Below are 27,552 nucleotides of genomic sequence, written 5' to 3'. Positions count from 1 at the left end.
AACGTCGATCTTATATAAAGCCTCAAAGACGTTGACTACGCGGCAACTGAAAGTCCAACCAACTTTTAGACGACTCGCTCCGCTGCTGCGGGGAAAGCCGAGAATTCCCGATGAACTCATAATCTTCACAAGTTGGAGTGTTTTTTCTTCCCAGAAATATTTAGGCAAAATATGTTATTACCTGTTTTGGTATTTGTTTATACTCCATTCGTAATAAGCAGGTCCTTATACATTGTGAAAAATGAATATATCTGTATACTTGTATATATATATATATATATATATATATATAAACACGGCTCTAGTGAGATGATGTCTAATATCCCTTCTTCTTTTGTTTGGTGATATGTGCACGTAGTACCTTTTGCTTGTCTCGTAATGACATCTTTTGCTTACCTCTAACAGACCTCTTATGGATAGACATAACAAAGTTCTTTCTTCTTTCCTTTTCTCTGTTTGTGGTGGAACGAACGTTATCACGTTTACCACGTCTGCTACCGAATTTATCTCTCCCTTCACGACCTTCAAGCACCTTTTGCAACCTTTCCTCACGAGACTGTTTGTACTTTATAGGACCGGTTAGTGTGCTTGCATCGACTAACTCTTCACGTCTGTCCTGCTTGTGTATACCCATGATATTAGCAACGCTTTCCTCGTTACGCAATTCTTGCAATTTAGCGAAATCTGCCGGAGTTAAAATACGTGTGGAAGCAATTTCGCGGAAAGCTGCTTCAGGATCTATGTCCACGTTTTCTTTTTTCTCCTTCACTTCCTTTTCCTCATCATCATCACTTAATTCCAAATCTGAATCGGACTCTTTGTCCTTATCAATGTGGGTTTCTTCGTCACTATCCTCCATATTGACATCATATTCCTTGTCACTATCCATGGTGACCCATTCACCCTCTATATTGTCTTCCTCTTCACTATTGGCATCTACTTCCCAGTTGGCATCAGCATCTTCGTCTTTACTTTCTTCACCGTGTTCTTTCTTCCATTTGGCTAACAGTTCGATACCAGCAATACCTTGAACACTATTTTCAACACCAAATTGTGGTCTTTTTGAGTTTTTACCTTCTTTCTTGGCTTCTTGAACTTCCATGGCGGCATTCTTACCACGATCTTTCTTCTTCAGCATTTCTGGTGCAACATCCCTATACAGCGCTATCAATGACTTGGCGGCCATATTAACACCTTTAGCTTTGGATCCCTTGTACTCTACCAGATCTTGTAATAATATTTCATCGATGGCCAATGGTGCACGTGAACATATTTCTCTAATGGTATTGATACCCGCAGCGGCAACTTCGTTGGCAACACCATCTGATACGAACTCGTCGGCAATTTTTCTCACCATGTCACTTATAACTTCAGGAGGAATAAGATCATGACATGCTTGGGCGCACGCTGACATGATCTTAGTAACATCCCTTTGTTTCGGAGTTAAGTATTTTAAGAAGAATGTGTAAATGCCTAAAACAATTAACTTATGTGTACCAATCAATCTCGATAGCAATTGCATCAAAGATATTTTTTGTTCCAAGTCAAATTTGTTCTTCGTTTTACCTGAAAGATGTTCTTTAAACAACTTTTCAGCAAATCCTTGTGGATCTCTTAAAAGATGGATGGCACTGAAGTTTAAATAACCTTGAGGAGCGCCTGGTCCATTCTTCTTCTTCTTTTTTACAGTCTTTATAGCATTCTCCAGTTTTTTACCACGTCTGCCCGTTTTTTTGTTGACCTGCATCTTATGCCTTAACGCATCTAAATCAAACCCATCTTCATCCTCCGAGTTTTCTTCAAAATTTTCTTCACGTTCTTTATCAGCGTCTAAGAAAAACATCACCCCAGACATGACAATCTTAACATCTTGGTGTAATGCGGCTTGGGTCATAATTTCTACAGTTCTTGAATCATCCCAAATACCACGTCTCCAAAGTTCTCTGGTTAATTTTGTGGCCCAAATACCTTGAGAGTCTGGTTTATCTAACAAATTAAAGCAAACGGCCTGCGTAGATTTGTTTAATTTTTGGTTTTTGCCATTAGTATTACAACTTTTCAATAAAGAAATTAAGTTTGAATAAATGATCTTTCTCAGTTCTTTGGCATGTGAATTAATCCCAAGAGAATTACCATGGGAAGAGTATGCTACTAATAAAGGAAATAAGCTCTGGATTAGCTCCTCAGCAGTAATGACGTCTTTGTTCCTCAACATTGTCAAACAACTCAAAATCTTCTCCTTCAATTCAAAAGGCAATGACTTATGATGTTCCAACAAAAGTTGCTTTAACTCAGACGGAAAGTTTGCGGTTTCACGAGGGAAACACGAGCAAACTTGTGATACGAAACCAACTAATTCAACAAGTTGAGATGTTGAAGTGCTTATGGTGGTACCATTAGTACCAGCCATTGTAGAAGAACCATTTCCCAAATCTAATCCGTTAGTAGTCGCCGAAGAATCACCCCCAGTTAGACCGTTTAGCATAAAAATATCTCTTAGTGATTCATAGTGTGCATATTGTTGAAGAAACTCCTCTTGATAGGACTCTGGGTCACGCTTTACCAAATTCTGTAAAAGAATGATGTTGGTTGGCAGCATAGCTGCTCTGCTTCTTCTACCCATTGTTAATGTCTATTGCTGGTGATATTCAGTGTTTTTTGTACTTATCCCAAACAATTACTAATTGTATGAAAGGCCACGCTAACTATTTTTTTAATGATAAGCCTATTTTCAGTTAGGTGCTCAATGGCAACTTGCGATGAGATGAGTTTAAAATTTTCACTTAGCCGACCAACCAAGAAAAAAAAGAAAAGAGGAGAAAAGAGTATTTTGTCTTACCCGATTTAAATCAAATAATGATTGTAATACAACATTGATATAATAGACTCATATAAACATATACATATTAGAAAACCAACGCTCCTTATTGAATTTTTGCACTTTAATTTTCCATATTCTCTTTGGTGTACAGTAAAGTTCGAATCTACTGTACTGACATATCTGTTTCCCTTCAAACATTGGTCACCTAAACAAACCGTCAATGGCGTCATAATTAATCTTTTTAGAGAAACTCGCCTTCTGTAACATGTTCTTGACACTATCAGCAGTTGTAAAATCACCATTTTCTTCAGCTGCTTTCAGTGCGGCGTGCAAACCTGACTTGTCTTGCAGATCTGACATTAATCCAATAGCTGCTGCTGCATCTACAGTTTTTGTAGGTTCGTTATTTCTAGTATTATTCTTACGTCTTACACGTTTCTTTTTTACTGAGGTATTACCAGTAGCAATATCTGCTTCTTGTTTCAAACGCTTGCTCTCTTGCTCTAGCAAAAAATCTGCATTCAAGCCAATCCAAATCCTTTCCTTTAATTTGGAAGCTTCTTCACTCAACAAGTGAGCATTTAACTCATCATCATCAACGTCTTCTAAATTCTCTGGATCATCACTGACCTTTGAAAGGTACGCATCTGTTGTAGGTAGCAGATGCAAGTTGCGAGGACAATAAGGGTCTGTTTTTAGGGAGTAGCCATCAATGGCATCTTGAAAATGACCAGCTTCTTTTTCCTCATCTTCTCTAGATGGGTTTGTCTTTGATTTCTTATCTTGACGCTTGTTCTCTTCCATTCCATCTTCTTCTCCTTCTCTTTTTTTTTCTTCGGCATCAGTTCCAGAAGTTTTGCGTTTCTTAGTGTCCCTCTCAGGATCTTCATGATATACATCTTCGCCATCTATGCCATTAGTGGCTTTGATTCTCTCTACATCGCGGGCTCTTCTTTCTGAAAATTGTTTTAGGTAAAATAGCACTTCTTTAGAAGACAGCTCTTGTTCTCCTAATACTTGTGTTAAAATTGGATTTTTATTCAACGCTTCTTCACTGGTTTGAAACATTTCCTCTTTATCTAAAGTACTCTTAATCTTTTTTTCTTTTTTTCTGTTCTTCACAAATGAAGGAGGTCTAGAATCCCCATCTTCCACATCATTCTCCCTAAATTTCTGGACAGAAAGTTTTGCAGCTTTTGTGTTTTTGAATTCATTTAATCGTTGTTGTAGAGTTTCTTCCGCAACATGTGAAACTGACACGATTTCCGTATGTGTTCTTCTCAGGTTATTCATTCGACAAGCTAGTAAAATACATGCACCAGCAATACCTGCAGGTCTACGTCCTTCAAACATCCAGTCTTTGGACATTCTTTGGGCCAATTTTACAGCATCTTTGACCACTTTAATCTTTTTATCAGCAAGATCCAACTTTTCAGCAAAATGTTGAATAAATAAGGAAGGATCTGCTAACGGCAATTCTGTAATATGCAATTTTTTTACCATTTTCAAAAATGTGGCACCAATAGAATATACACTCACCTGTAATCTTGACGAGAAGTCAATCAGCATGTGATGTGTCTTTTCTTTTCTACATGCCACATAAAGACATGCAGCGATAACATTTTGGGACCTACGACCCTGTACAAAGTTGTTTGCCAATGCAAGCTTGTACCATTGGAAAGCAGCATCTGTAATGTACTCGGGGATATGTAATGCATAAGATACGGCACGTAATTTTCTTCTTGCGTTATTTAGAGTAGCCTCCCTAGATTCTAGAGCGCTAGAGCCACCAAATGAAGCATGACTTTGTCCAGCACCGATAAAGGAACCTTGTACAACAGCTGCACCTGCGCTCGTCTCACCGAATGTCACTTCAGAAACGATAGGATTGTCTTCTGATACAACACCACACGCCTTACAAACTAAATCATTATTAGCATTAGAAAGGTCTCTCTCAAATTCTGTTCCATGACAGCTCTTACACACTGGCATTGGTATACGGTGATAAGCTTCTTCGTTTTTCTTGTTCTTACTGATGAGATTGCTCTTGATCTGTTCAAATACGTAAATAGTTTTTTTTTTGACATCTAATGCTTCGCGGGAATCATAGAAGAATAACAAAATAAGGACGTCGCAAAATTAATAATCAGGTTGGAACTCTTTTGTTGTCATCCACCAAAGCGTTTTGTTACTACTGTAAGATTTTTGCGAAACGAACAAACGAGCTTTTCTCACGAGTTGGTTCCCCTAGTTTTTTATGTGCGTTTACTTTTTTACGTTCAAGAGCATTCATTATTAATATGATAATAGGAGTAATATCTTCTTGCACTAATTAAAACTCTATATCCGTACAATTTAATGCATGTGGGGGAACGTATTTTACTGACTTGTGATGCTACAGTCATTTTTGTATTCTTTGTTCACTTTTGTGATTTGGTTGTTGTGATCGTGTACTTGCCGGGGGTTATTTTTTTAAGTTAGATCCGATGGAGAGATGATGGCAAGTGAAGTTTAACAAGAACCCGATTTATGGGCAGGCGCAGATACAACAGAGAAGTAAACAAAGTTTATTTTTGAAGTAAATAACCACTAATTAGACTCTTTGTTTCATACATTGTACCATAAATTGCATTTAGAGAAGATACGGTAGCATAACTTTGCTAATATCAGTAGTCACAGAAAATGGCCATTGCGTTATGGTATTGTCCGCCACAGGGATCTGTTGCTTACGAGACGTTACAAATGCTTATATTTTCGTTTCAAACACTGTTCCCCGATTCGCCAGTGATTGAACCTCATGTTACGGTGACGTCCCATTTGGTGTGCAATAGTAGAGATGATGTTAATAAGATCTTAACTTCCTGTGTTGCTGCTATTCAATCGATAAGGTCTCATCAGATTGCAAAAAAAGGGCATAAGGGGCAGTCACTTCATACTGTTGCACCTCCACTGGTGTCTTTTAATGGATGTAGTGTAGGTAAACGATATTTCAAGAAAATTGTACTTGAGTGTAACAAGAACAAAGTACTTTATGGAATAGCACAAATTATGAGAGAAATGTACGTAGAGATTGATTCTGAGACACGAAGTAGCCGTGCCGCTACTTGGGTGCACGAAGAATTTCACCCGCACGTTTCATTGCTATACTCTGATATCCATCCCGTGAGTCAGGCCTCATTGCGAGTCGTTCAACAAAGAATTGAAGATGCTCTGGACGTACGATTAGTCCCAAGAGAGAAACATAAGGGCTCCGGAAACGCTGATGGTTCCAACGAAGTGCAAATGAGATGGGATTTTGACATATCTTCATCATTATCTTGGAATATCCCGGGAACATTCAAGGTGGTTAACTGTGTGGGACCCGTTGAAGAGTGGGAGGTACTTGGAAGGGTGGACGTTTAAGTACACATGTATACATATTTTAAGTAATTTATGGCAAGGTTTTTCATATCTGTCAATACCTAAAACGTTCTAGTTAAAGATTTACGTATACTATTCGCTTGCCTTCGCAAGGGATAAGTAATCCCTTGAAAAAATAAAACCCCCTAAGCAGCGAAAACTGCGAGATCCACATATTTAAGAGATGATGAGGAGAGTCTCTGATGTATAGCAGAAATACTCAGTACAAAGAACGCAGTTCTTCAATCAAATATTTAGACATCTAAGAAAACTATGGTAAAATTGCAACGGTTTACTAAGGAGAAGACTTTGGTTCACGAATTCGGCAGGTATATCCTTGAAAAGCAAGACTTGGCGTTGGCGGGTAACGATGATGCAGTGTTTAACATTGCCATTAGCGGAGGATCGATGAATCAGGTACTGTACGAAAGTTTGGTAACTGACAAAAACATATTCCCACACATTAAATGGCCGCAATGGAGAATATTTTTCTGCGACGAAAGATTGGTGCCTTTTGAAAGCCCCCAGAGCAACTACGGTCAGTTCAAGAGAACCGTTTTGGACCCTCTAGTGCACGAGGACGACCAATTGAACTTAGGCCCCACAGTGTACACAATCAATGAATCATTGATTGGTGGGGGTGAAACGGCTAATAAGAAGATCGCTGAAGAGTACGATTCTTTGCTACCAGCATCATTCGATCTGATTTTACTCGGATGTGGTGACGATGGACATACGTGCTCGTTGTTTCCTGGGGTGGAATTCAATTATCTCGTAGAGGAGATGGACCGTAAAGTTTTATGGTGCTATAATTCACCGAAGCCACCTAAGGACAGGATCACATTTACTTTAACTGTTATTGCAGAAGCTAAGAACGTGTGCTTCCTTGTTAAGGGATTTGCTAAAAAGGCTATCATGCATGACGTGCTAATTGTAAAGAATGGCGAACTACCTAGTGTGTTGGTTAATGAAATGGTTGGGACGAAGGTCACATGGTTTCTCGATGAGGAAGCAGGCGCGTTAATTCCCCAGAACTGCTAGGCCCGTTAATCACGACTGACAACCTTAATTTGTATTACATAATATTAATTATCTGATATCTCTCTTCTCCACACCGTGTACTTTTACGCTAACACCGAAGTATAAACCCAATTCTTCCAGAAGGATTTGGAAGCTGAAAAGGAAAGGGACACCGCAGCAAACTCAACCTTAAAAGTTCGGTGAGCAAGTAAGTTCTTTCATCGGTTGCTTACTTTGAAAGAAGACAGCTCACCAGGAAATGTCGTCACTATGGATTAACCATATTAATATGACTCGGAACCACCTGCACAAACAACGCTAACAGCAAATTTTCGGAAGAAAGCTTGAGTAATGGACGTACGAAACTTTCTGGCGGGTACACGAATCATAAAATTGCTTCGGGCCAGCTGCATGGAAGGGTCAATTTTGCCCCTTTATCCCAGACTACGCATTTTCTTCTCGGCCGAGAATGAAGCTGGCCCAATTCAGACGCTTCCTGGCCCCAGACTACGAGGCGGCAGCAGAGCGGAAGGTCGACTAACAGAAGTTAAAAAATACTAGCCACGCCGGTAATTCCCCTTCTTTTGCCCTGCCCCTGGCCTACCCCTTTCCGCTCTTTTTTGGGTGAACGGAATACTCCGTGGGTCGCGCGAGTAGAGCCTGCGCATGAATCTGTGCGTCTAATTCGGGCTCGCCCAACTTATCACCGAGGGCGCGCTCTGGCCTGGGCTGACGATGGCTGCGAGATTTGCAGATTAGTGCATATCCGCGCCTACGTATGACGTGAAGCGATCCGCCCTGAACAACTTGTTACGTATATTGGCATTGACGCTGCGCTGCTGTTTCTGTGGGAGCTGCCTTCTACGCTGATTTGGTACAATCGTTTTTTTTTGTCTTTCAAATATTAAGCTTTTTTTCGAGAAGAAAAGGGAGGAACCGAAAAAAAGAAAGCTCTCCAGTTGTTGGGCGTAGCGCAGCAAATGGAAGGCAGAAGATATCCATATCGAAGGAAAAGCACAAAACTTATCACGTTTAGGGTAGTCATAAATGTTGAAATAATCAGGTAGTGAATATCTCGAAGATTTCCATGCTTTCCTTTCGGTTGCATCTTTCTTTCTTTAGGGATTTATCTCGATACGTCGCTGCCTAATTGCTTTCCCAGATACATATATATAGATATATATAAATATATCTATCTATAATAATCGGTCCCTAAAAACGATTAAGATCTCTTCTGCGCGCTGTAGGATTGAGTAACCGTAACCCCTATCTTCGAATATCATCCTTCCATAAAACATAATAACCTAGAGAACCGGTGGCCACATGCAGCCTAAAACTTTCGTCCACCAACTCCACTCAATTCTTCTGGAACCGGAAGTGAACAAATGGATATACTGGTCTCCGACAGATAATATGGTATTTTTTTTGAAGCCATACGACCCTAACTTTAGCACGCATGTTCTGAAACGTTATTTTAAGCATGGAAATGTTAATAGTTTTGTTCGTCAATTGCACATGTACGGGTTTCACAAACTATCACATCCTTCTCCTGACCAGGTATCTACCAATAATGGCAACGTGAAAGAACTTGTTGAATGGAAATTCACTCATCCATCGGGGTTCTTCTTCAAAGAGGCCAATGCCGGTGTTTTGAATAAAATTCAAAGGAAAAGCACTGGTGTAGGGAAAGATGGTAAAAGAAAAAATATTCTGTCACCAATTTCTGTTAGTTATGTTGATGCTTCAAGACTAAATGTTCTTCCTCAACAATCCGTTCTTGCTTCCTCAAGGGAACCTCAAAGCATGTTTATGGGTGCTACTGCGCATCATTACTCATTATCGCAAGGTCCTCCGCATATAAATTTACAGCAGCAGCAACAGAATAATGGTCCCTATCTCATATCTTCACTGCCTCCTCAACAACCCACCGTCAACATAATGCGAAGGCAAAGCATCTCTGCAAGGATGATGAACTCTTACGATTATCCTAATCAATTTTCCACCCAGGATGGTGTAATGCAGCCTCAACAACCGCAACAGGTAATTCCTTCATCAGCATTATCAGGTCCTCCGATGAAGAAGTCACGAACGCTATCCTCGGCCGACGATTTAAAGGCAACTTCCTTGCCAATCGCTAATTATCCCATGCCATATCACCCGGGAACTTTTGTCCAACAGCAGCAACCTCTTTCTACAATTGCGCCATATTCCTCTTTTTCTACTCCATTCTCCTCGATGATGAACTCTCTTTCCAATTCTGCTTCTAATTCACCTGCCTTAGGAGTTTGTAATAATAATGTAACACTACCTAAAAAGAACGATACTAGTGAAAGGCAAGCTTTAGATAACCATATACAAACATTAAAAAATTCTCTATCAACAATTACTGATTTAATAGAGAGGCATATTAACGACTCGCAACAAGACGAAAATATAACTAAAACTAATGATGCTTTAAATAAAGACCTTCGAACAAGTTTATCCTTATTACAGAATTCTAAGGAGGAAATCGCACAACTGGAAAATAAATGGACATCCATACAATCCGTTAAGACACCTGTTTTACCCTTGCAAGAAACTACAAATACATCATCCATCTTAACTCCCTTGACCTCAAGCATCACGCCCAAGAGTATGCCTATAATAACAAAGAGTGAATCCTCCAATAAACCAGCATCGTACTAAAGTTATTCGCTTTGACATTTCGCGTCCATCTGTAAAGATTGTTCTTACTGCAAACACTAACGAAGATTCGGCGTATGCAGGGAATAATAAGGCATTCTCTATAATTTTGCATAACTAGATACAAGTGAGAAGAATGTTTATGTTTAAGAAACAGAAAGAAAAAGAATTAAAGGCTGTACTTGATGGCAGAAATTTTTATAAAGACGACTTTAAGGTAAATTATGGCTATTTTCTATCCCGCTCTACTTGTTCTACAACTTCTCCTCTTTGAAAAAACTCTAAATTTCAAAGATGGGAAACTACAGCAGATCTTTAGCAAGGATCCGCCTAACATTCCAACAGAAAAAGGAAAAAGTAAAACAATAATTTCAACCTACCTAATCTTCGTTTGTCCTTCGCTTTGTAAATTTTTCTACTCACGCGCTCACGACTTTTGAAAGAAGGAGCAAAGTTTAATAAACGTAATTAAATTATACTTTTATAGGCACACTGAGGACTTTGTGGCCACGTACTTTTCTTTTATGCAAACACTTCACTCCTTTTCTTTTTTCTCTATTTCCTCCTACTATAAGAATACTTAACAGTTGCCTCTTGATTCTTCTTGCCTACATAATAATGCCTAGTTTTGTCCCTCACGACGTTCTTTCCGTGCTTTATAGGCATATAACATGATTGGAAGCGTTACATATTCATGTTGTCTCTTAGTGTTTTTCCGAAAAAGTTTTTAGGTTATCCGTGTCGCATTTAAGGTTTTAAGATTATATAATTCATTTAGACGTGTTCGGAGAGTACATTGAGCAAGATGTAATTTCTTCAGTTTTCCGTATTAGGATTGGAGAGAAAAAATAACTGCAGAAGAGCCGAAAATAGGTTAGAGAAAAGAAAAAGGCAAGTGAAGTGCGAACGCTAGACTATCATTGCCTACTGTATCAACTTACGTAGTTTTAATACTTGTTATAAAGTTGTTTTTAGGATCATTTTATTTGTTTGTCTCGGCTTCCCGAGAACCTTACCGTTTCAGCCAGGGAGGCGATTGATTAATTATACTCACTGACTGATTTAATTTAATTTAATTTAATTTTTTTATGGAAATACGATATATTTCTTAGTGTAGGCAATATATTGAAACGATACTGTATGCTGACATGGACTTGTGCTCGACGTTCTAGTGCAAGTTGAAAGAGATATCGGTTTTAAATAATGGAAGCGCTGTGATACTTATGATGATAGTGGAAGTACTAAAACCACGCCCCTTAAAATAATTCTTTGGATTTAGTAGCTACTTACGCTATTTGCAGATTATAGGTCAGTTTCTACTACGGTTTTTCCATTCACTATTGAATATAGCAAGGAACTGTTAAAGACGGATGGTTATATTTCAAAAAGCAGTTGCGTGCCTCGAAAGCAAAATTAAGCTTGTACGTGAAAGACATATTTTTGAGTAGTGATTTCTTTCCAATATTAGTGATCATGCGAATTTATATAGCTCTCTGAGCACTGGAAATGAATGCGGGATGATTTTAGTTTAAGAAATTGTATAACAATAAGAAAATGTACCAATGCCGACCAAGTCTATGAGACCTCAAATAAATGGAAAAGATAAAATAAAAGCAGTAAAAAAGTACGGACGAGATAAATGGAAATATAGAAAAGAAACTAATACGTGAAGAAGAAAGAAGACAGAAAAAATCCATCAAGTTTATGGATTTTAGTAATCCATGGAATAATCACCATTTGAGAATTCTTCCTCTTCATTGCTACCGTTTGCCATTATAGGAATATGATTTGCTGTAGAATTTTGTGGAGGAATCATGTAAGGTACTGGCGGCACTTGCGGAATAAACCCGAATGATGGGAACATTGGCATCATCCAATTAGGGCTATTTTGGTTTGCGCTCATCAAGCTGTAATTGTTCATAGACTTAGTATTGCTGCTAGGGTATTGTAGCGGCATAAAGTAATTTTCTCTCGGGACTTGCTGTTGCGAGTGGTTCTGGCTCATGAGGGCATTTATGAATTTCTTATTATACTTCGCTGGATAAATTTTTTGATAGTCATTGTGTGATTGAGAACTTTGACGTTTCGATAAGCTATCGGTTTGAGATTGGTACTCATCATCACTTGAAGACAAATTACCACGTTTTTGGGCGAAAGAGACCGATAAAACTTGTTCCTTGCTTACCTGATACCCGTCTGTATTCAAAATTGCCTTGGCTGCATCCAGTGGGCTTTCAAAAGAAACAAAACCATAACCCCTCGATGAACCTACCGGTAGGTCACTATCCGAAGAGCTATCGTTCGATTGTTGGCGGTACTTATTCTTACTACCGCCCACAGTAATGACCTTAACGCTGATTATCTCACCAAAAGTCTTATAAAAATCGTACAGATCTTCATCTGTCCAAGAAAGAGGGATGTGCTTGACATATAAGTTTGATTCCTGCTGGTTACTCATTGGTATAGGTAAGCTGTAAGAAGCCGATGGATACTGGTACATGTCATATTTGTTTCCCATGAATCTAGGTACACGTTGTCCACGTCCCTCACTAAAGGATTCTCTTTGAGGATAAAAGAGATCCATTTTCTCTGCTACTGGAGTTGACCTTACAGAATCAAAATAGGGTATATTTGAGGTATCATTACTATTCCCGTTCTTGTTATTGTTATTGTTGAAGTAGTATCTATCATATGTGTAATTATTGTAATCATACATCGAGTTACTGGCAAATTCCAAGGCTTCCATATCGTTATGGTTACCGACAGAGGACTGCCTATCGTGGTTACCATGATTGTTATAAACCTTATGTTGAACTGCCTTATTGACAACGAGTCGATGGCCGTGCCACATAAATCCATTGAATGTCTCAATCACTGCTAAGGCTTGTTCGTGGTTGATGAGCTTGATGAAACCATAACCCTTCAACATTTCTTCATCTTGAGCAGGTCCATTTGTATTGTTGGATAGTTTATTCGAATCTATAGACCCTTCATCATTGAAGCTTACGGAACTACTACTCCTTGTGTTACTTCTCTTCGGGAAGTAATACGAAATGATATCAAAGTCTGGAAGTTTTTTTGACAGCTCTTTCTTGATTACTTCTATAATTTCCTTAGGTGTAATCAACGTTTCTACTTTGTCGGGATTATTATAAGGCAAGTTGCCTATAAAGAGGCACCTGAAATTATCGTCATTATTGTTTTCCTTGACGTGATCCCAGTGAATTCTTTCCCTCTCTTTTCGCTCAACGTGATAGTTGATAAATAGCGTAGATCCATTTACCACCCTACCGTTGAGTTCCTTGATGCACAGTGAGGCTTGAGAACCTAATGGGTAAGAAATGAAACCATATCCATTAGGCTCGCCTTTCGTTCTATCATATATCAACTTCATCGATAGTATTGTTCCATATTTTGAGAACAAAAAACTTAGTTCACCAATGGATAGGCTCTTTGCAATTCCCCCGACAAAAATATTTCCGGGATAGGTCAATGCATGCTTGTTTGCACCTATAGACCATTTATCAATATATTGCCCATTCAGTTCATTTTTAAGTAGTTCTGAAATACCTACGCATGCGTTTTCTAGTGAGTTCGGGTGTTTAAATTGTGCTTGTAAAACAGTATCATATTTCCAATCATCTTCTTTTTCGTTATCTTGATATGATTTCCCATATTCTTGACTTCCATGTTCATAAAGATAAACATCTTTACTTTGTTCTAGAATCTGCAACCTCTTTACATCTGGTAGGAATTCATATGCCTCTGTATCAGAATTGTTAACAGAAACACCTTTATACTGCTGTATTGTGTCCATTATTTGATCACTTATCCGAGAGTTGTAGCGCTCATTTTCTTCTTGTTGCTGCCATTTTATTCTTATTGTCAATAAATTCGTATTGGCCAGTTGTTCCAGCTGTAAACCAGTCGAAGTTTTCCTTTCGTTTTTTAGGGATTGCTCCCCACCTTCTGCACTCACAGTCGTTTGCTGGCTGCAAATCTCTGTATCCTCAGGGCCGCTAGATATTACTTCATCCAATGATTCTTCTGCAACAATCATTTTTGAAATTTATGGTGTGATTTATATATATTTCCAACTAACGTAACTTAAATGGAATAAAACTTGAAATTTTCACTTGAGATCCTAATCTGGAGACCTTATAATGGAGAATCTATGCTATTTTTTTATCAAGTCACCCTTTTCGAAACCACTGAACAAACCAGAAAGTATAATGGTTAAATCAAAGGATACTCTTCAAGTATTGTTTACGTATCAAGTTTTTAAGGGAACTTTCTCTACTGTGCTTGATATATATATAGCGCAGTGGCCAAGAAAATGTTAACGTGAAATAACGACTAACGGCAGGCCTTATGCACGGAAAGAGATCTACCAAATTCCGCCCAATAGGGTATCTCCGACTGATTTTTTGCCTTTTGGTCAGCATTCCCGGGAAGGACATAAATTGAATCAAGTGCCGATGTTACGTCTTCGGCTAGTAATCGGATTAGCGGGAACCACCACTCGCAGCTGTATACCGACGATGTAAACTGGTTGATCCCGTTCTATGAGAATTAGCTATATAGAACAGGATATTAATCATCAATCCTCTAGAATACTCTAGAGATTATGTAAAATGTAGCCCCGTACATGATTAGATAACTTTCGGTTCCTTACTCCGTAACAAAGAGTTGCGGTGTTTTTCTCTTCTATCGGGGCAACAGGCGTGCGTAGATTCGGGAATTCAAGTACCTCTTGCTATGGAAAATATCTGAATCATGAAATAGGATGGACCGGAACAACTATGCAAGCACAGAGATCCATGTATTCACATATGATTATATTTCCCTCCGGATAAGGCTAGTTTTTCTTGTTTCTTTTCTTTTGTTTTTTAAATTCCTACTGGCTAACAGTAGCAGAACGCGAATAATTACCTCTACAAATATGTCCTTAGATAGAACGTAGTTCTAACTACCCGGTTTTGCGTTAGTTTCTCGGAATTTTTCAACATTTCTAGAACGTTTAAACATATGCAAACATCCTTATTAATTCATTACCTTCAAAGCCACTGTAGTTCCTCTTATTCTACCGGATGAAGTCTTGCGCTTTAAAGAACAAGCCACTAAAGCGAGATATACCATTGCGTGTATGACATTGCAGCAATGTGTGTGATTTTCAATGGCACACGGTAGCACCAGTATGTGTAATTGTGGAGGGACATGTGGGTTACGTGAGTGGGAATGGCTCATATAAATAGCCGCCCTTCTTGTTCGTTAATGATTATTAAGTATGCGAACATAAAACACACTATAATCGGTGCCCCTTTCGAAGTAATAAAATAGAATATGTGAACAGAGTTTTTTTGTTTACTAAAGGTGACACTGATGATATACCTCTTCGTTTAACCGCCGAAGAAATTAGTGACTACTTTAAAGGAAAAAACAACACGTCCAGATACGAAAATATAGAAAGCAGGGAAAATATTAATTTCAGTCTATTGTTTACGATATCTAAAGATAGGAAAAATAGCAATACTATAAAATAGTTTCCATTCATAACGATCTCAAGTTGCCTCTTTCTAGAAATTGTTCCCATATTTAGAGGGAGCTTACAAACGAAGGGAAGAGGCTTTACAAAGAATTAAGGGCTGCAAAGTCTCTTCCACTGAAAAACAATGTGAAAACATTTCACGACGCAAGCGTCTGTAATTACTTCATTGTGTGACATTATTGTTGAGTAAACGTAAAGCGAGGCAAGAATTAATACTTCCCAAAAATCCTTGTGTAAATCAGTAAAGAGTCCCAATAAGCGAAGGGCCGTGCTGTTTTCTTAAAGATCGTCTCTACTGTGATAATTTTTAGGCTCTTGTTAACGTCGCCCTTACTCACAATCAGTTCATTTTAATTTTTGGTAAGCCAATAATGATTGCACGCTTAAGCGTGGTTCCAAGGCATTTGGAACTAGTCATAGTAGGTGCGGTCTCTTCTTGACGGCTTGCATTTGTTCTGTGGCGCGGGAAAATCTCAGCGATGAGACTGGAAAACTAATGTATAAAAAATATCAAAAATGTAATAGCATCGTGAAATAACTGTCTTATCTGTTTTCTGAGATCCCGATCCTCGGTTAGAATAAAATATTGCATTAGATCTTTTGTTTTGAAGTGTTTGAAATGAGTAGGGCCAAAGAATTACAAGAGAGGCTCAATTTGCAAGCCAAACTTCAATCAACTTTTAGTAATAATACGGTTACTGTTTTAGAATGGCTGAAAGAGTCAGAGAAAACTGATGAAGACAAAGTTCGTAGTGACTCAGAACGTAACAAACAACTAGAGGGCTACAGGAAGTTGGAAGATGGTAAAAAGGCATTCTTCGAACTACCCGTTTTGCAGATTGGGTCTGGCCTTCACTTTCGCACACAAGATGACGTTTCCACTAAAGAAGATATACATACTATTGGTGAATTTGTTGAGGGTGACAAAAAAGTAACTTCGTTGGCAAAGAAAAAAAAACGAAATGACCAGGGCTTACAGAGAAATAACATGTACAGAATAGCCAAAGACGATACTAAAGCCATGGTTGCACTGAAAAGAAAAATGAGGAAAGGTGAGAGGGAAGAATTAAGGAAAAAACAAGGATTAACCAGAAGCGACGTTTCAAATTCGTATAATTTTAGTGATGAAGATGATGGAGGTACAGGGAGAATGCCGCAAAAATCTACAAAGAAAACATTCGGTTTACTTTTTGATAAGAAAAAGAAGGGTCGGAAATGATTATCAATATTCTTGATAAGTATTGTTCCATGCTTCTTACCCTTCCATGTTACATTATGTAGAACTCAATGAATTTTGTTTGAGAGCAAATGAGTTCTTATTCAAACTTTTAACCAGAGCCCATTTGCATATCACAATAAAGGCCAGGTAGCCAGTCGCCAAATGAGGATGAATGAGATTTTTAAACTGCAGATGACTGCAGATAACTTATGGTTTTCTCAGTGTAACTTGAGTTACTGCAGTTATGCGTATTTTCTAAACTCTTGTCATTTGCTCCAGAGTAGGGCAAAAGGCAATAAAAAATGTGATGGGTGAGAGGGAAAAGAATTTAACCTGCGCCAATATGTAAATACATATTTTCAAGTAGTTTGACTACGCAACATATCAAACAATTTTAAGGGTAGTTGTGCAAATTATATAATGAATACTATGATACTTCTTTAATGATTTTATTATTTTTCTCAGCATATATTTATCATTTTATACGGATATGGAATTTTCAAACTCAGATAAACATAGTACGGTAGCAGTTAATTAAGCATGAAGAAAGTATAAAAATTGATATAGAGCAAATCGCGCACCGCCCAAGAAGTCTTCAGTTAACTTATTCTCACATTCTACATTAGATGGTCACAAAACATCATACTGAAAAGGATCATTTGGATGAAGCTACGACGGATCCCGAAGTTAAACGGGTAAAATTAGAAAACAAGCTGGAAGGAACACAATCTGAAGAGGCAAGAACGAACGAACCAGAAAGTACCAATAAGGAGGAAAGAGGGGGGTTTGAAAAGGAAACAGAAAGAATTGGAGGATCTGAAGTGATCACAGATGTTGAAAAAGGAATTGTCAAATTTGAATTTGATGGTGTTGAATACACATTTAAAGAGAGACCCAGTGTTGTCGAGGAAAACGAAGGGAAAATCGAGTTTAGGGTAGTAAATAATGATAATACTAAAGAAAATATGATGGTTCTCACAGGACTAAAAAACATTTTTCAAAAGCAATTACCGAAGATGCCCAAGGAATATATTGCCAGATTAGTCTACGACCGAAGCCATCTTTCCATGGCTGTCATTAGAAAGCCCTTAACTGTTGTAGGTGGTATAACATATCGACCTTTCGATAAAAGAGAATTTGCAGAAATTGTCTTCTGTGCCATTAGTTCGACAGAGCAAGTTCGCGGTTATGGTGCGCATTTAATGAATCATCTCAAAGACTATGTTAGAAATACTTCCAACATAAAATACTTCTTGACATATGCAGATAATTACGCCATTGGTTATTTCAAAAAGCAAGGTTTCACCAAAGAAATCACATTAGATAAAAGTATATGGATGGGGTATATTAAAGATTATGAAGGTGGTACGTTGATGCAATGCTCTATGTTACCAAGGATACGATATTTGGACGCAGGTAAGATCCTGTTATTACAGGAAGCGGCTCTACGAAGAAAAATAAGGACGATTTCGAAGTCACATATTATAAGGCCTGGATTAGAGCAATTCAGAGACTTGAAAAATATCAAACCAATTGATCCAATGACTATTCCTGGTTTGAAAGAAGCCGGTTGGACTCCTGAAATGGATGCGTTGGCGCAACGTCCAAAACGTGGCCCTCATGATGCAGCAATACAAAACATACTCACAGAGTTACAAAATCATGCAGCAGCCTGGCCTTTCTTACAGCCCGTTAATAAAGAGGAAGTGCCCGATTACTATGATTTTATCAAAGAGCCAATGGACTTGAGTACCATGGAAATAAAACTAGAAAACAACAAATATCAAAAAATGGAAGATTTCATATATGATGCTAGATTGGTGTTCAACAATTGTCGAATGTACAATGGTGAAAATACATCGTATTATAAGTATGCTAATAGGTTAGAGAAGTTTTTCAACAATAAAGTAAAAGAAATACCTGAATATTCGCACCTGATTGATTAAGAGCTGAAGGAATTTTTTTTCCGCTACTAATTGTTCATAAAAGAACATCGGTGCACAATAAGGAGGGCCTATGCAATCTGTTGTTAGTATCCCGCTACATTTCTTGCATTAATTAGATATTTTCTCTTCTCTGTTCGTGTGACGTTTGTATATATACCTTTATGTAACTATATTTATGACATTTCAACATCCGCTTCTTCTGGACTTTCTGCAGCCTCTTTCTCTTTCAACTCCTTTATTAATTCAGCAGTCTTTTTGTCGTCATATATTTTGAACCCGTCTTGCTTTGTTATGCAGCTCAATTGCGCATTGTTTTCATCAAGTTTTTCTTCCATCACTTGCTTTAAGATTTTTAAAATAAGAAGCTCAGCTTCTTTTAAAGTTAAGGAAGAATGCCACTCGTTCAATAATTCTGCCTGGGCACCTTCAGAACCGGAACCAATGGCTTTAGCATTGTAACGGTAAAAAGTTCCGGATGGCTCTGCGTGGAAAAGTTGATATCCATCATCTGCATCATGACCAGCAATCAATAAGGCAACCCCAAATGGTCTAGACATTAGCCTTTCTTCACCGGACGCACCTTCACCGAACCTTAAAGCGAGATCACAGACCGATTGCGTTAAAGATTCAACATTGATGTCTTCATCGTAGTATAGATTATGTGTTACTGCGGCAGTACGCGCATGTTCAATCATGGAACGAGCATCTGCTGTAAGCCCACTCATTGCACAACCAATGTGACGATCAATCTCCACAATTTTCTCAATGGAATCTGATTCTAATAATGGAGAAGTGGCACGTTTTTCTACACCTAGTACAACACCTTCTTTCGTGGCAATACCAATTGCTGTAGATCCTAATTTAATGGCTTCCAATGAGTATTCAACTTGAAATAATCTACCTTCTGGAGAAAATGTGCTTACACCACGATCATATTCACTTCTAGTTAAAAACATCCCTTCTAGTTATTTTGTATAATTGGAATTTAGGTTCCTATGGACTTGTATTCTGTTTGATTATTGCTCTCTGATTCGATTTGGCAGGCTCTTCTTTTGCCACCGGTTGCAGTTTACAATGACCCTCTATACTCAAATTTCATATATGGTTTCGTATATAGTGATCATGTGGTTTGACACTAGTTATTTTAATGTCTCCACAAATTTAGACATTCACGGAACAAAAATTGAACCTATTCATTTCGACTCTTCTTCAATATTTCTTCCCGTCTTTGTTGGAGTGCTCTCAAAGGTTTGTTTCTTTTTCTTTCTTTGAACTACATTGTATTGCGAATTATTCATGTTTTGCTACATTTTTTGATGTTGGATATTTCTTCGAGCAGGAAAAATAAGAAAATAGTGAGAGTAAGAAAACTTTTATTTTGAAACGAAATAAGACTGACTTCAATAAAGCCTCGATTATTATTCATACTGATCCGGAGGTTGTGTTGTACAAAGACGATGCCTTTGAGTCTTCTCGGCAAACAAGTAGTTTCTTAACCTAGATGCATTATGAAAGCATACATAATTGACAAAAATAGAGTATACACCTTAATACATAACATAGACGTAAATAGAGCTATAATGTCATCATGCTAAAAAAAAGGACTCTCCTATCCATATTGTTTGTATTTCAGAAACAAAACGACATGCGACGCATAGCCCTATAACAAAAATAAGAAAATAAACTGTTCCGCGTTTTGCTTTGATTCTAGAATTGACAATTATTTTCTGAAGAACAACGACTTTGAAGAACCATAGGAGATTATGCTACCGTATTGCAAAAACTGATATACGCCGCGGAGTCCACCGAAAAATTTGAATGAATTTGAGCGACTTTCTGCATCGAAGCCGTCTACATTACCACTAGTCAGATGCTGTGAGTGTTAAAGCGTGTCAAACGTAGCAACAACGTATTAGTTCAGTGGTAACCTGAATTCGCTCGTTGCTACATGCATGGGCTGTGAAGCGGGACAATAAGAGAAGCACATCCATAGACGGCAGCACGTGCGATGGTCGTGGTGGTGGGGTTGTAATGTGTATGTCACAAATTGTCGCATTACCGCGGAACTGCCAGACATTCATTATTAGTGACGCCAAAGCCACTGAAATAAATGAGAAAAAGAAAAAAATACCGCTTCTGGCCGGGTCAACTGATTTTCGAGCTTCCACTAGAGTACACCCACACACCTCTCGATAGGGGTGATCTTCCCTTTGTTAACAAAAATCACTTCCTTTCCCCCCCCCCCTGATAACGTCCACTAATTGAGCGATTACCTGAGCGGTCTTCTTTTATTTTGCGGCATGAGACTTGCAGCATGAGACTTGCAGCATGCAAATCTCAAGTAGCAACGTCTCAAGGTCAAGACTGTATGGAAATCTTGTGACCTCGCCTAATTTGAGCTAGCCTACCCTGCAAGTCAAGAGCTCTTCGTGATTCTTAGCCACCACAAGGTAGGCCTCTTCCCCGGAAACTGTGGCCTTTTCTAGAACACGATCTCCGTATATTCAACATATAAATAGGTTTTGCAAATCCCAATATTATACAATTAGATTTTCTTTCTTCTCTCTCTTGCTATCTTTCACGTATTTCCCCTTAGAAATATTATTTAGAAGAACACCAAGCAACTGCTTATCAACACACAAACACTAAATCAAAATGGCTGTCTCTAAAGTTTACGCTAGATCCGTCTACGACTCCCGTGGTAACCCAACCGTCGAAGTCGAATTAACCACCGAAAAAGGTGTTTTCAGATCCATTGTTCCATCTGGTGCCTCTACTGGTGTCCATGAAGCTTTGGAAATGAGAGATGGTGACAAATCCAAGTGGTTGGGTAAGGGTGTTTTGCACGCTGTCAAGAACGTCAACGATGTCATTGCTCCAGCTTTCGTCAAGGCTAACATTGATGTTAAGGACCAAAAGGCCGTCGATGACTTCTTGATTTCTTTGGACGGTACCGCCAACAAGTCCAAGTTGGGTGCTAACGCCATCTTGGGTGTTTCCTTGGCTGCTTCTAGAGCTGCCGCTGCTGAAAAGAACGTTCCATTGTATAAGCACTTGGCTGACTTATCCAAGTCTAAGACTTCTCCATACGTTTTGCCAGTTCCATTCTTGAACGTTTTGAACGGTGGTTCCCACGCTGGTGGTGCTTTGGCCTTACAAGAATTCATGATTGCTCCAACTGGTGCTAAGACCTTCGCTGAAGCTTTGAGAATTGGTTCCGAAGTTTACCACAACTTGAAGTCTTTGACCAAGAAGAGATACGGTGCCTCTGCCGGTAACGTCGGTGACGAAGGTGGTGTTGCTCCAAACATTCAAACTGCTGAAGAAGCTTTGGACTTGATTGTTGACGCTATCAAGGCTGCTGGTCATGACGGTAAGGTCAAGATCGGTTTGGACTGTGCTTCCTCTGAATTCTTCAAAGACGGTAAGTACGACTTGGACTTCAAGAATCCAAACTCTGACAAATCCAAGTGGTTAACCGGTCCCCAATTGGCTGACTTGTACCACTCCTTGATGAAGAGATACCCAATTGTCTCCATCGAAGATCCATTTGCTGAAGATGACTGGGAAGCTTGGTCTCACTTCTTCAAGACCGCTGGTATCCAAATCGTTGCTGATGACTTGACTGTCACCAACCCAAAGAGAATTGCTACCGCTATCGAAAAGAAGGCTGCCGATGCTTTGTTGTTGAAGGTTAACCAAATTGGTACCTTGTCTGAATCCATCAAGGCTGCTCAAGACTCTTTCGCTGCTGGTTGGGGTGTTATGGTTTCCCACAGATCTGGTGAAACTGAAGACACTTTCATCGCTGACTTAGTTGTTGGTTTGAGAACTGGTCAAATCAAGACTGGTGCTCCAGCTAGATCCGAAAGATTGGCTAAATTGAACCAATTGTTGAGAATCGAAGAAGAATTAGGTGACAACGCTGTTTTCGCTGGTGAAAACTTCCACCACGGTGACAAATTATAGAGCTTTTGATCAAGCTTTCAAAAAAAACGAATTGTTTTTTGTCATTTATTTCATTTTCTTAGAATAGTTTAGTTTATCCATTCTTATAGTCACGAATGTTTTATGAATCTAAATAGGGTTGCAAACAAGCATTTTTCATTTATGTTAAAAACACCCATTTCTTTTTATCCTCCTTGTTGTCTTGCATATATGTTTTTTCTTCTCTTCGTCACCATGTATAACTTGCATAAATAGCAGATAAAGAAGAACTAACTTACTATTATTTACATGCTCCTTACTTTTCATTTCCACCCAGTGTGTCAATAATGACATTTTTGATTGGGCTAATCTTGTTAGTCAAATTCAGGCCAAGTGTTCTTAAGGCCACCACAGGTGGAAAACTCGTGTGATATAACTTAAATAGTTTATCCGCCATTCCTAATAAAACGTTGTTGGATGGATATCTCTCTGCCCAAAAAGGTTCTAAACTCAACGAAGATCCAATGTCTAGACCCCTTTCCACCGCCTTTTCTAATGCATATACTAACCCGTGAACGTCTGTCTGTCCCATGTTCAACCCTTGTCCAGCGAGAGGGTGTGTGGTATGTGCTGCATCACCAACAAGAGCAATTCTATCTGTACAATAACGATCTGCATGAGTTAATTTTAAGGGAAAACGTGCTCTTGTCTTGTCTATTATACTGACCACTTTTGGTGGGTACTTTTCATCAACTTCAGAATCATCCTTCAAAGTAGCGTATATTTCCTCAGTCCGGAATTTGATGTCTTCAATCAATTTATTTGTGTCCATAGAACCATCTTCCAATGTACGATAATAGTAGTTCATATCGGCGTCCTCCAGGACAAAGGCTGCGTTGATAAGTGCAGTAAATGATTCTGGAGGTAATGATAAAAGAAGTCTCGATAATCGTTCAGACGAACTCCAAACAAGAGTTGCATTATCCTCAGGCATAGGCAAATGTGCAATGGGTCCAGTTGGTAAAAACCTTTGCCATCCTCTTAATTTAAATGGTGGATATTCTAACTTCATACTAGCCACAACACCATAGGCATTATACATCCAACCTCTTGATTGGATCTGAGAAAATCTCCTAGTAGGAGAATTGAATCCATCTGCACCCACTAATAATCTCGTCTTGTACACTTCACCATTTGAAAGAGTGATCAAAGGCCAGGATAATGGGTCATTAGGGTCACTGTGTCTGATGTTAACCACTTTGGTATTATCGATAATATCAATCGAGTCTTTCTTTGGGTCATATTGGGAAATCCTATTGTATAAAGAAGCCTGTATATTTATAATTTCAATCATACAAAGCATAGAATCCCTTGCCAGGTCCAAAGTAGCCTTAGAACAACCATCCGTGACATAGAGCCCATCATAGCTTTGGATTCTGTCGTGCATTAATGTGGCACCAGCGTTATTTTCTAAGAAATGTATAGATCTAGGTGTAACACTGACAACTCTATTTGTAAAATAATCTGGGGGTGAATTATAAAAATTAGATAGTTTATCCTTTAAGTCCACCATATCCACTAATGTCGTCTTCAAGCCCTTTAGTTGAGGAGAATTCTTGATCGATGCAGCTAAAGTTAATCCAGCAGGTCCCCCACCAACTATTAATACATCTGTCAACGTCGGAGTTGATGATTTAGCTGTTGCCAAACCTCTCATCAAAATCCGCCGAGTAAGCATAATTTTCGAGAAAAGCATGCCTTTGTATCAAATACAGGTTCACTATAACACCAATATGAGCCAGTAAATTAAAAGAAATATTGTAACAGGTATTTATGCTCCCTTTAGTGCCCATAAACTCTAGAAGGGATATTTTTTCAAGAACCGTTTAAGGTCTGCGTGTTTCTTCTGTAAAGGAAAAAATAAAAATAATCAAAAAAGAAAAGAAAACAATAGCTTTAACACTTTGATCGGACTTATTTAAATTTGTTTTTTCCTAACTTGAAAACATGCCTCCTTAGCTTAGTGGTAGAGCGTTGCACTTGTAATGCAAAGGTCGTTAGTTCAATTCTGACAGGTGGCATTTTTTGACAAATAAAAACGACTGAGGAATTCCTTTTTTTTGGCACCGTTTTTCGATTAAGAAAATAGAAAGGACGTCACAAATTGAATGTTTTCAGTACTTGATTAATAATGCCTCCGAAAAATAGTTCTTCATCAATGAGGTTTCACTCACGAAGGTTATCTTGAGCCCTATTTACTTTCTCTTCAAAGATCATTGCTGAAATCATGGTAATACGTATATAAACAAACGTTTCATGAAGTTACACGCCCACCCAAGCGTGTAGAAGCACTCATGAACGAAGAAGTCTAGCCATATATCAAGACATCTTTCAATCTATTGCTGCGAAATCAGATCGGGAACCATGTTGCGAATGGGTAGGATTCGCAGGATCTGGTCATTATGTAAAGATGGTACATAATGGTATCGAGTATGGTGATATGCAGTTGATTTGCGAGGCCTACGATATCATGAAAAGAATTTTCCAGTTTGCCGACAAGGAGAACAGTGAAGTGTTTGGAAAATGGAACACTGGCGTCTTAGATTTCTTTTTGATTTAAATTAGGAGAGACGTTCTAGAATTTAATGATGTCGACGATAACTCATTGGTGGAAAAAATAATGGATGTTGTGGGTTAAAAGGGTACTGGTAAGTGGACTGCCATCAAGGCATTGGATCTAGGTATGCCAGTGACTTTAATGAAGCTGTTTATCAGCGATAAAGGACGAACATAGAAGAGTTTCCAAACTATTGGCGGGACCAACGGTGCCAAAGAATGCAATTAATGACAGAAATGAATTTGTGTACGATTTGGAACAAACGCTATATGCTTAAAAATTATTTCATATGCTCAGGGTTTTATGCTAATCCGCAAAGCTACTAGATCATACGGCTGGAAGTTAAACAATCCCGCTATTGCTCTAATGTTGAGAGGCGGCTTTATCATCAGGTCTGTATTTTTGGCAGAAATTACGAAGGCTATAGGGACGATCCAGATTTGGAGAATTTGCTATTCAACAATTTTTTCGCTTCTGCTGTTACTAAGGCTCAATCAGGCTGGAGAAGATCTATTGCTCTTTCTGCAACCTACGGTATCCCACTCCAGCCTTCTCTACTGCGTTAGCTTTTAAGACTGCTATAGATCTGAAGAACTGCCAGTAAATCTTTTACAAGCACAACATGATTTTTTTGGAGCTCATACTTTCGAGTTTTGCCTGAATGTGCTTCTGCCCATTTGCCGGTAGACAAAGGTATTCACCTCAGTTGGACCAGGCACGGAGGTAATATTTCTTCCTCCACATATCAAGCTCAAGGAGTTTCAAATGTATCCGCTTGTAACGTGGTGAGTACAAGTTATCCTCCTTTCTTGAACTGTTTCAAAAATTAATTATATATATATGCTTCTTTTCGGTTATTATATACCTCTATGTACAAGCCTTAGTTTACTGATGCAATTTCTTTCCAAATATTCTTTTGGAGATCTCATAACTAGAAATCATAATAGCGCAACTTGGCGCTATCTTAATCACTCTGGCGGCGAGGCCCGTATAAAGAGCAGCAAAACCTTCCTTACGCCATATGGTCTCTAGAAACTTAAACATATTCCTAGACCTGTTGCTACCCTTCGGGTCATTATTGTTCATCATGGATATTTGCCATCTCGTTTTACCGACATCAAAGGGGTGTGTGCAAATAGCTGCTACTATCCCACTTATGCAACCGCTGGCAAAACTGTTTATGAAATGAATCCAGTTGGAATTCTGCGATGTATATCGACTAGAATCCAGCCATAGTTTCTCCTTGCAGAGTTCATACGAACTCCAGTATATTGCACTGAAAGGAACGTCTCTCCACAGAGTGATCTCTAAACCTTTAAAAAGAGCCCTAGAAGGACCTACCATTTTCATTTCTTGCCTCGTCTCGTTCAACAAATCCTTAACCATCATCCATGTTTTCGTGGACCTTGATGACCTCGGTATACTTTGCAGCTTAGTTTTTACTAGTTCTAAGGGTGCAACACTTGTTGCTGCAAATACTCTCGCAATTGCTCCACAAAAGAGGGGATTCAACGTCGGGTACGTCGAAGCAATGGGGGAGATATCCCTTATGTATTCATATCCACTAAAGTAGACCATATTAGCGGGGATAGCCATCAGTAGAGTTAAAGAAATACCCCTCCATAAACTCGTTATACCTTCAACGTTGGCAATTTTCGTAAATGCTTCCAGAGTGCCATTGAACTTCAGCGAAGAGTTTTTACAGTGTAATTCTTGAAAACACGCACTCTCCCAAAATATTTTCCCGTTGTTTAAGTTTTGCCCTCTGACATCGGTCAACGTCTTAAGTTTTGATCCTGAACCAACGGCGCTGGATAACTCGGGTGCCCCATCGCATGAACAGTCGGGAATCATCTGCTGTTGTTGTAGTCGTATTCTCACGACATCCATCGGTGTTAAGATCAAAGAGGTGAGTAGTGATCCTGTACCAGCACTTAACATTCGTTCTTTTAAGGTTAGTCTATTACTAGTATTGCGATCACTCATATCGTATTAATCTGCCCTTGCTGTTAACCTTCCTTTACGATAACTTATACGTTTAGCTCATACAATTTTTCTATATACACTGAAGCAAAAGTGGGAGTACTGCACCCAATTCCAGAGCGGTAGTTTTCCAAAAATATGCAAAGATGACTGAATGTGTTTTGTTCTCTCATCGCTATTCAGAGATCTTCAAACAAGGCGAAAAATAACGTTGCGCGGGTTTGGGTGGGTGCCCATGTATCAAACATGTCCAGCGCAAATACAGCCAACAACCCTATATTTATTACTGTTGCTACATCAGTTACCAATATTAACGTGCAGAAAAGAAAGGTGATATTCTATAAAAAGTAAACCATACATAATATATGATGAAAGAAGGAAACGCAAAAC

General features: G+C 38.7%; 12 protein-coding genes and 1 non-coding gene across 13 annotated transcripts; 7 read left to right on the top strand and 6 right to left on the bottom strand.

Moving 5' to 3' along the window:
- Positions 1-316: 316 nt before the first annotated feature.
- Positions 317-2,623, bottom strand: SDA1 (Sda1p; the record flags this gene model as incomplete). The annotated part of the gene is made up of 1 exon (XM_056226080.1): positions 317-2,623. One exon carries the CDS (start codon positions 2,621-2,623, stop codon positions 317-319), a length of 2,307 nt encoding a protein of 768 aa, XP_056079834.1.
- A 399-nt stretch (positions 2,624-3,022) lies between these two features.
- On the bottom strand, positions 3,023-4,813 carry BRF1 (transcription factor TFIIIB subunit BRF1; the record flags this gene model as incomplete). Its single annotated transcript, XM_056226079.1, has 1 exon — positions 3,023-4,813. One exon carries the CDS (start codon positions 4,811-4,813, stop codon positions 3,023-3,025), a length of 1,791 nt encoding a protein of 596 aa, XP_056079833.1.
- Positions 4,814-5,503: 690 nt separating this feature from the next.
- On the top strand, positions 5,504-6,223 carry CPD1 (2',3'-cyclic-nucleotide 3'-phosphodiesterase; the record flags this gene model as incomplete). The annotated part of the gene is made up of 1 exon (XM_056226078.1): positions 5,504-6,223. The coding sequence occupies one exon, from the start codon at positions 5,504-5,506 to the stop codon at positions 6,221-6,223; it is 720 nt and encodes a 239-aa protein (XP_056079832.1).
- A 270-nt stretch (positions 6,224-6,493) lies between these two features.
- Positions 6,494-7,261, top strand: SOL4 (6-phosphogluconolactonase SOL4; the record flags this gene model as incomplete). Its single annotated transcript, XM_056226077.1, has 1 exon — positions 6,494-7,261. The coding sequence occupies one exon, from the start codon at positions 6,494-6,496 to the stop codon at positions 7,259-7,261; it is 768 nt and encodes a 255-aa protein (XP_056079831.1).
- Positions 7,262-8,563: 1,302 nt separating this feature from the next.
- On the top strand, positions 8,564-9,925 carry MGA1 (Mga1p; the record flags this gene model as incomplete). Its single annotated transcript, XM_056226076.1, has 1 exon — positions 8,564-9,925. The coding sequence occupies one exon, from the start codon at positions 8,564-8,566 to the stop codon at positions 9,923-9,925; it is 1,362 nt and encodes a 453-aa protein (XP_056079830.1).
- A 1,708-nt stretch (positions 9,926-11,633) lies between these two features.
- RIE1 (Rie1p) lies at positions 11,634-13,982 on the bottom strand (the record flags this gene model as incomplete). Its single annotated transcript, XM_056226074.1, has 1 exon — positions 11,634-13,982. One exon carries the CDS (start codon positions 13,980-13,982, stop codon positions 11,634-11,636), a length of 2,349 nt encoding a protein of 782 aa, XP_056079829.1.
- A 2,107-nt stretch (positions 13,983-16,089) lies between these two features.
- NOP19 (Nop19p) lies at positions 16,090-16,689 on the top strand (the record flags this gene model as incomplete). Its single annotated transcript, XM_056226073.1, has 1 exon — positions 16,090-16,689. One exon carries the CDS (start codon positions 16,090-16,092, stop codon positions 16,687-16,689), a length of 600 nt encoding a protein of 199 aa, XP_056079828.1.
- A 626-nt stretch (positions 16,690-17,315) lies between these two features.
- Positions 17,316-18,635, top strand: GCN5 (histone acetyltransferase GCN5; the record flags this gene model as incomplete). Its single annotated transcript, XM_056226072.1, has 1 exon — positions 17,316-18,635. The coding sequence occupies one exon, from the start codon at positions 17,316-17,318 to the stop codon at positions 18,633-18,635; it is 1,320 nt and encodes a 439-aa protein (XP_056079827.1).
- Positions 18,636-18,808: 173 nt separating this feature from the next.
- Positions 18,809-19,591, bottom strand: PUP2 (proteasome core particle subunit alpha 5; the record flags this gene model as incomplete). Its single annotated transcript, XM_056226071.1, has 1 exon — positions 18,809-19,591. One exon carries the CDS (start codon positions 19,589-19,591, stop codon positions 18,809-18,811), a length of 783 nt encoding a protein of 260 aa, XP_056079826.1.
- A 1,699-nt stretch (positions 19,592-21,290) lies between these two features.
- On the top strand, positions 21,291-22,604 carry ENO1 (phosphopyruvate hydratase ENO1; the record flags this gene model as incomplete). Its single annotated transcript, XM_056226070.1, has 1 exon — positions 21,291-22,604. One exon carries the CDS (start codon positions 21,291-21,293, stop codon positions 22,602-22,604), a length of 1,314 nt encoding a protein of 437 aa, XP_056079825.1.
- Positions 22,605-22,878: 274 nt separating this feature from the next.
- COQ6 (putative N,N-dimethylaniline monooxygenase COQ6) lies at positions 22,879-24,318 on the bottom strand (the record flags this gene model as incomplete). The annotated part of the gene is made up of 1 exon (XM_056226069.1): positions 22,879-24,318. The coding sequence occupies one exon, from the start codon at positions 24,316-24,318 to the stop codon at positions 22,879-22,881; it is 1,440 nt and encodes a 479-aa protein (XP_056079824.1).
- Positions 24,319-24,571: 253 nt separating this feature from the next.
- Positions 24,572-24,643, top strand: Smki_16.trna1T. The gene has a single exon. It is a non-coding gene; the product is annotated as a tRNA-Thr (tRNA).
- Positions 24,644-26,064: 1,421 nt separating this feature from the next.
- On the bottom strand, positions 26,065-27,165 carry MTM1 (Mtm1p; the record flags this gene model as incomplete). Its single annotated transcript, XM_056226068.1, has 1 exon — positions 26,065-27,165. The coding sequence occupies one exon, from the start codon at positions 27,163-27,165 to the stop codon at positions 26,065-26,067; it is 1,101 nt and encodes a 366-aa protein (XP_056079823.1).
- Between the last annotated feature and the right edge of the window lie 387 nt (positions 27,166-27,552).

Source organism: Saccharomyces mikatae (genome assembly GCF_947241705.1).
Source record: "Saccharomyces mikatae IFO 1815 strain IFO1815 genome assembly, chromosome: 16".
NCBI classification, from domain to species: domain Eukaryota; kingdom Fungi; phylum Ascomycota; class Saccharomycetes; order Saccharomycetales; family Saccharomycetaceae; genus Saccharomyces; species Saccharomyces mikatae.
This window is presented reverse-complemented; position numbering and strand designations above follow the sequence as displayed.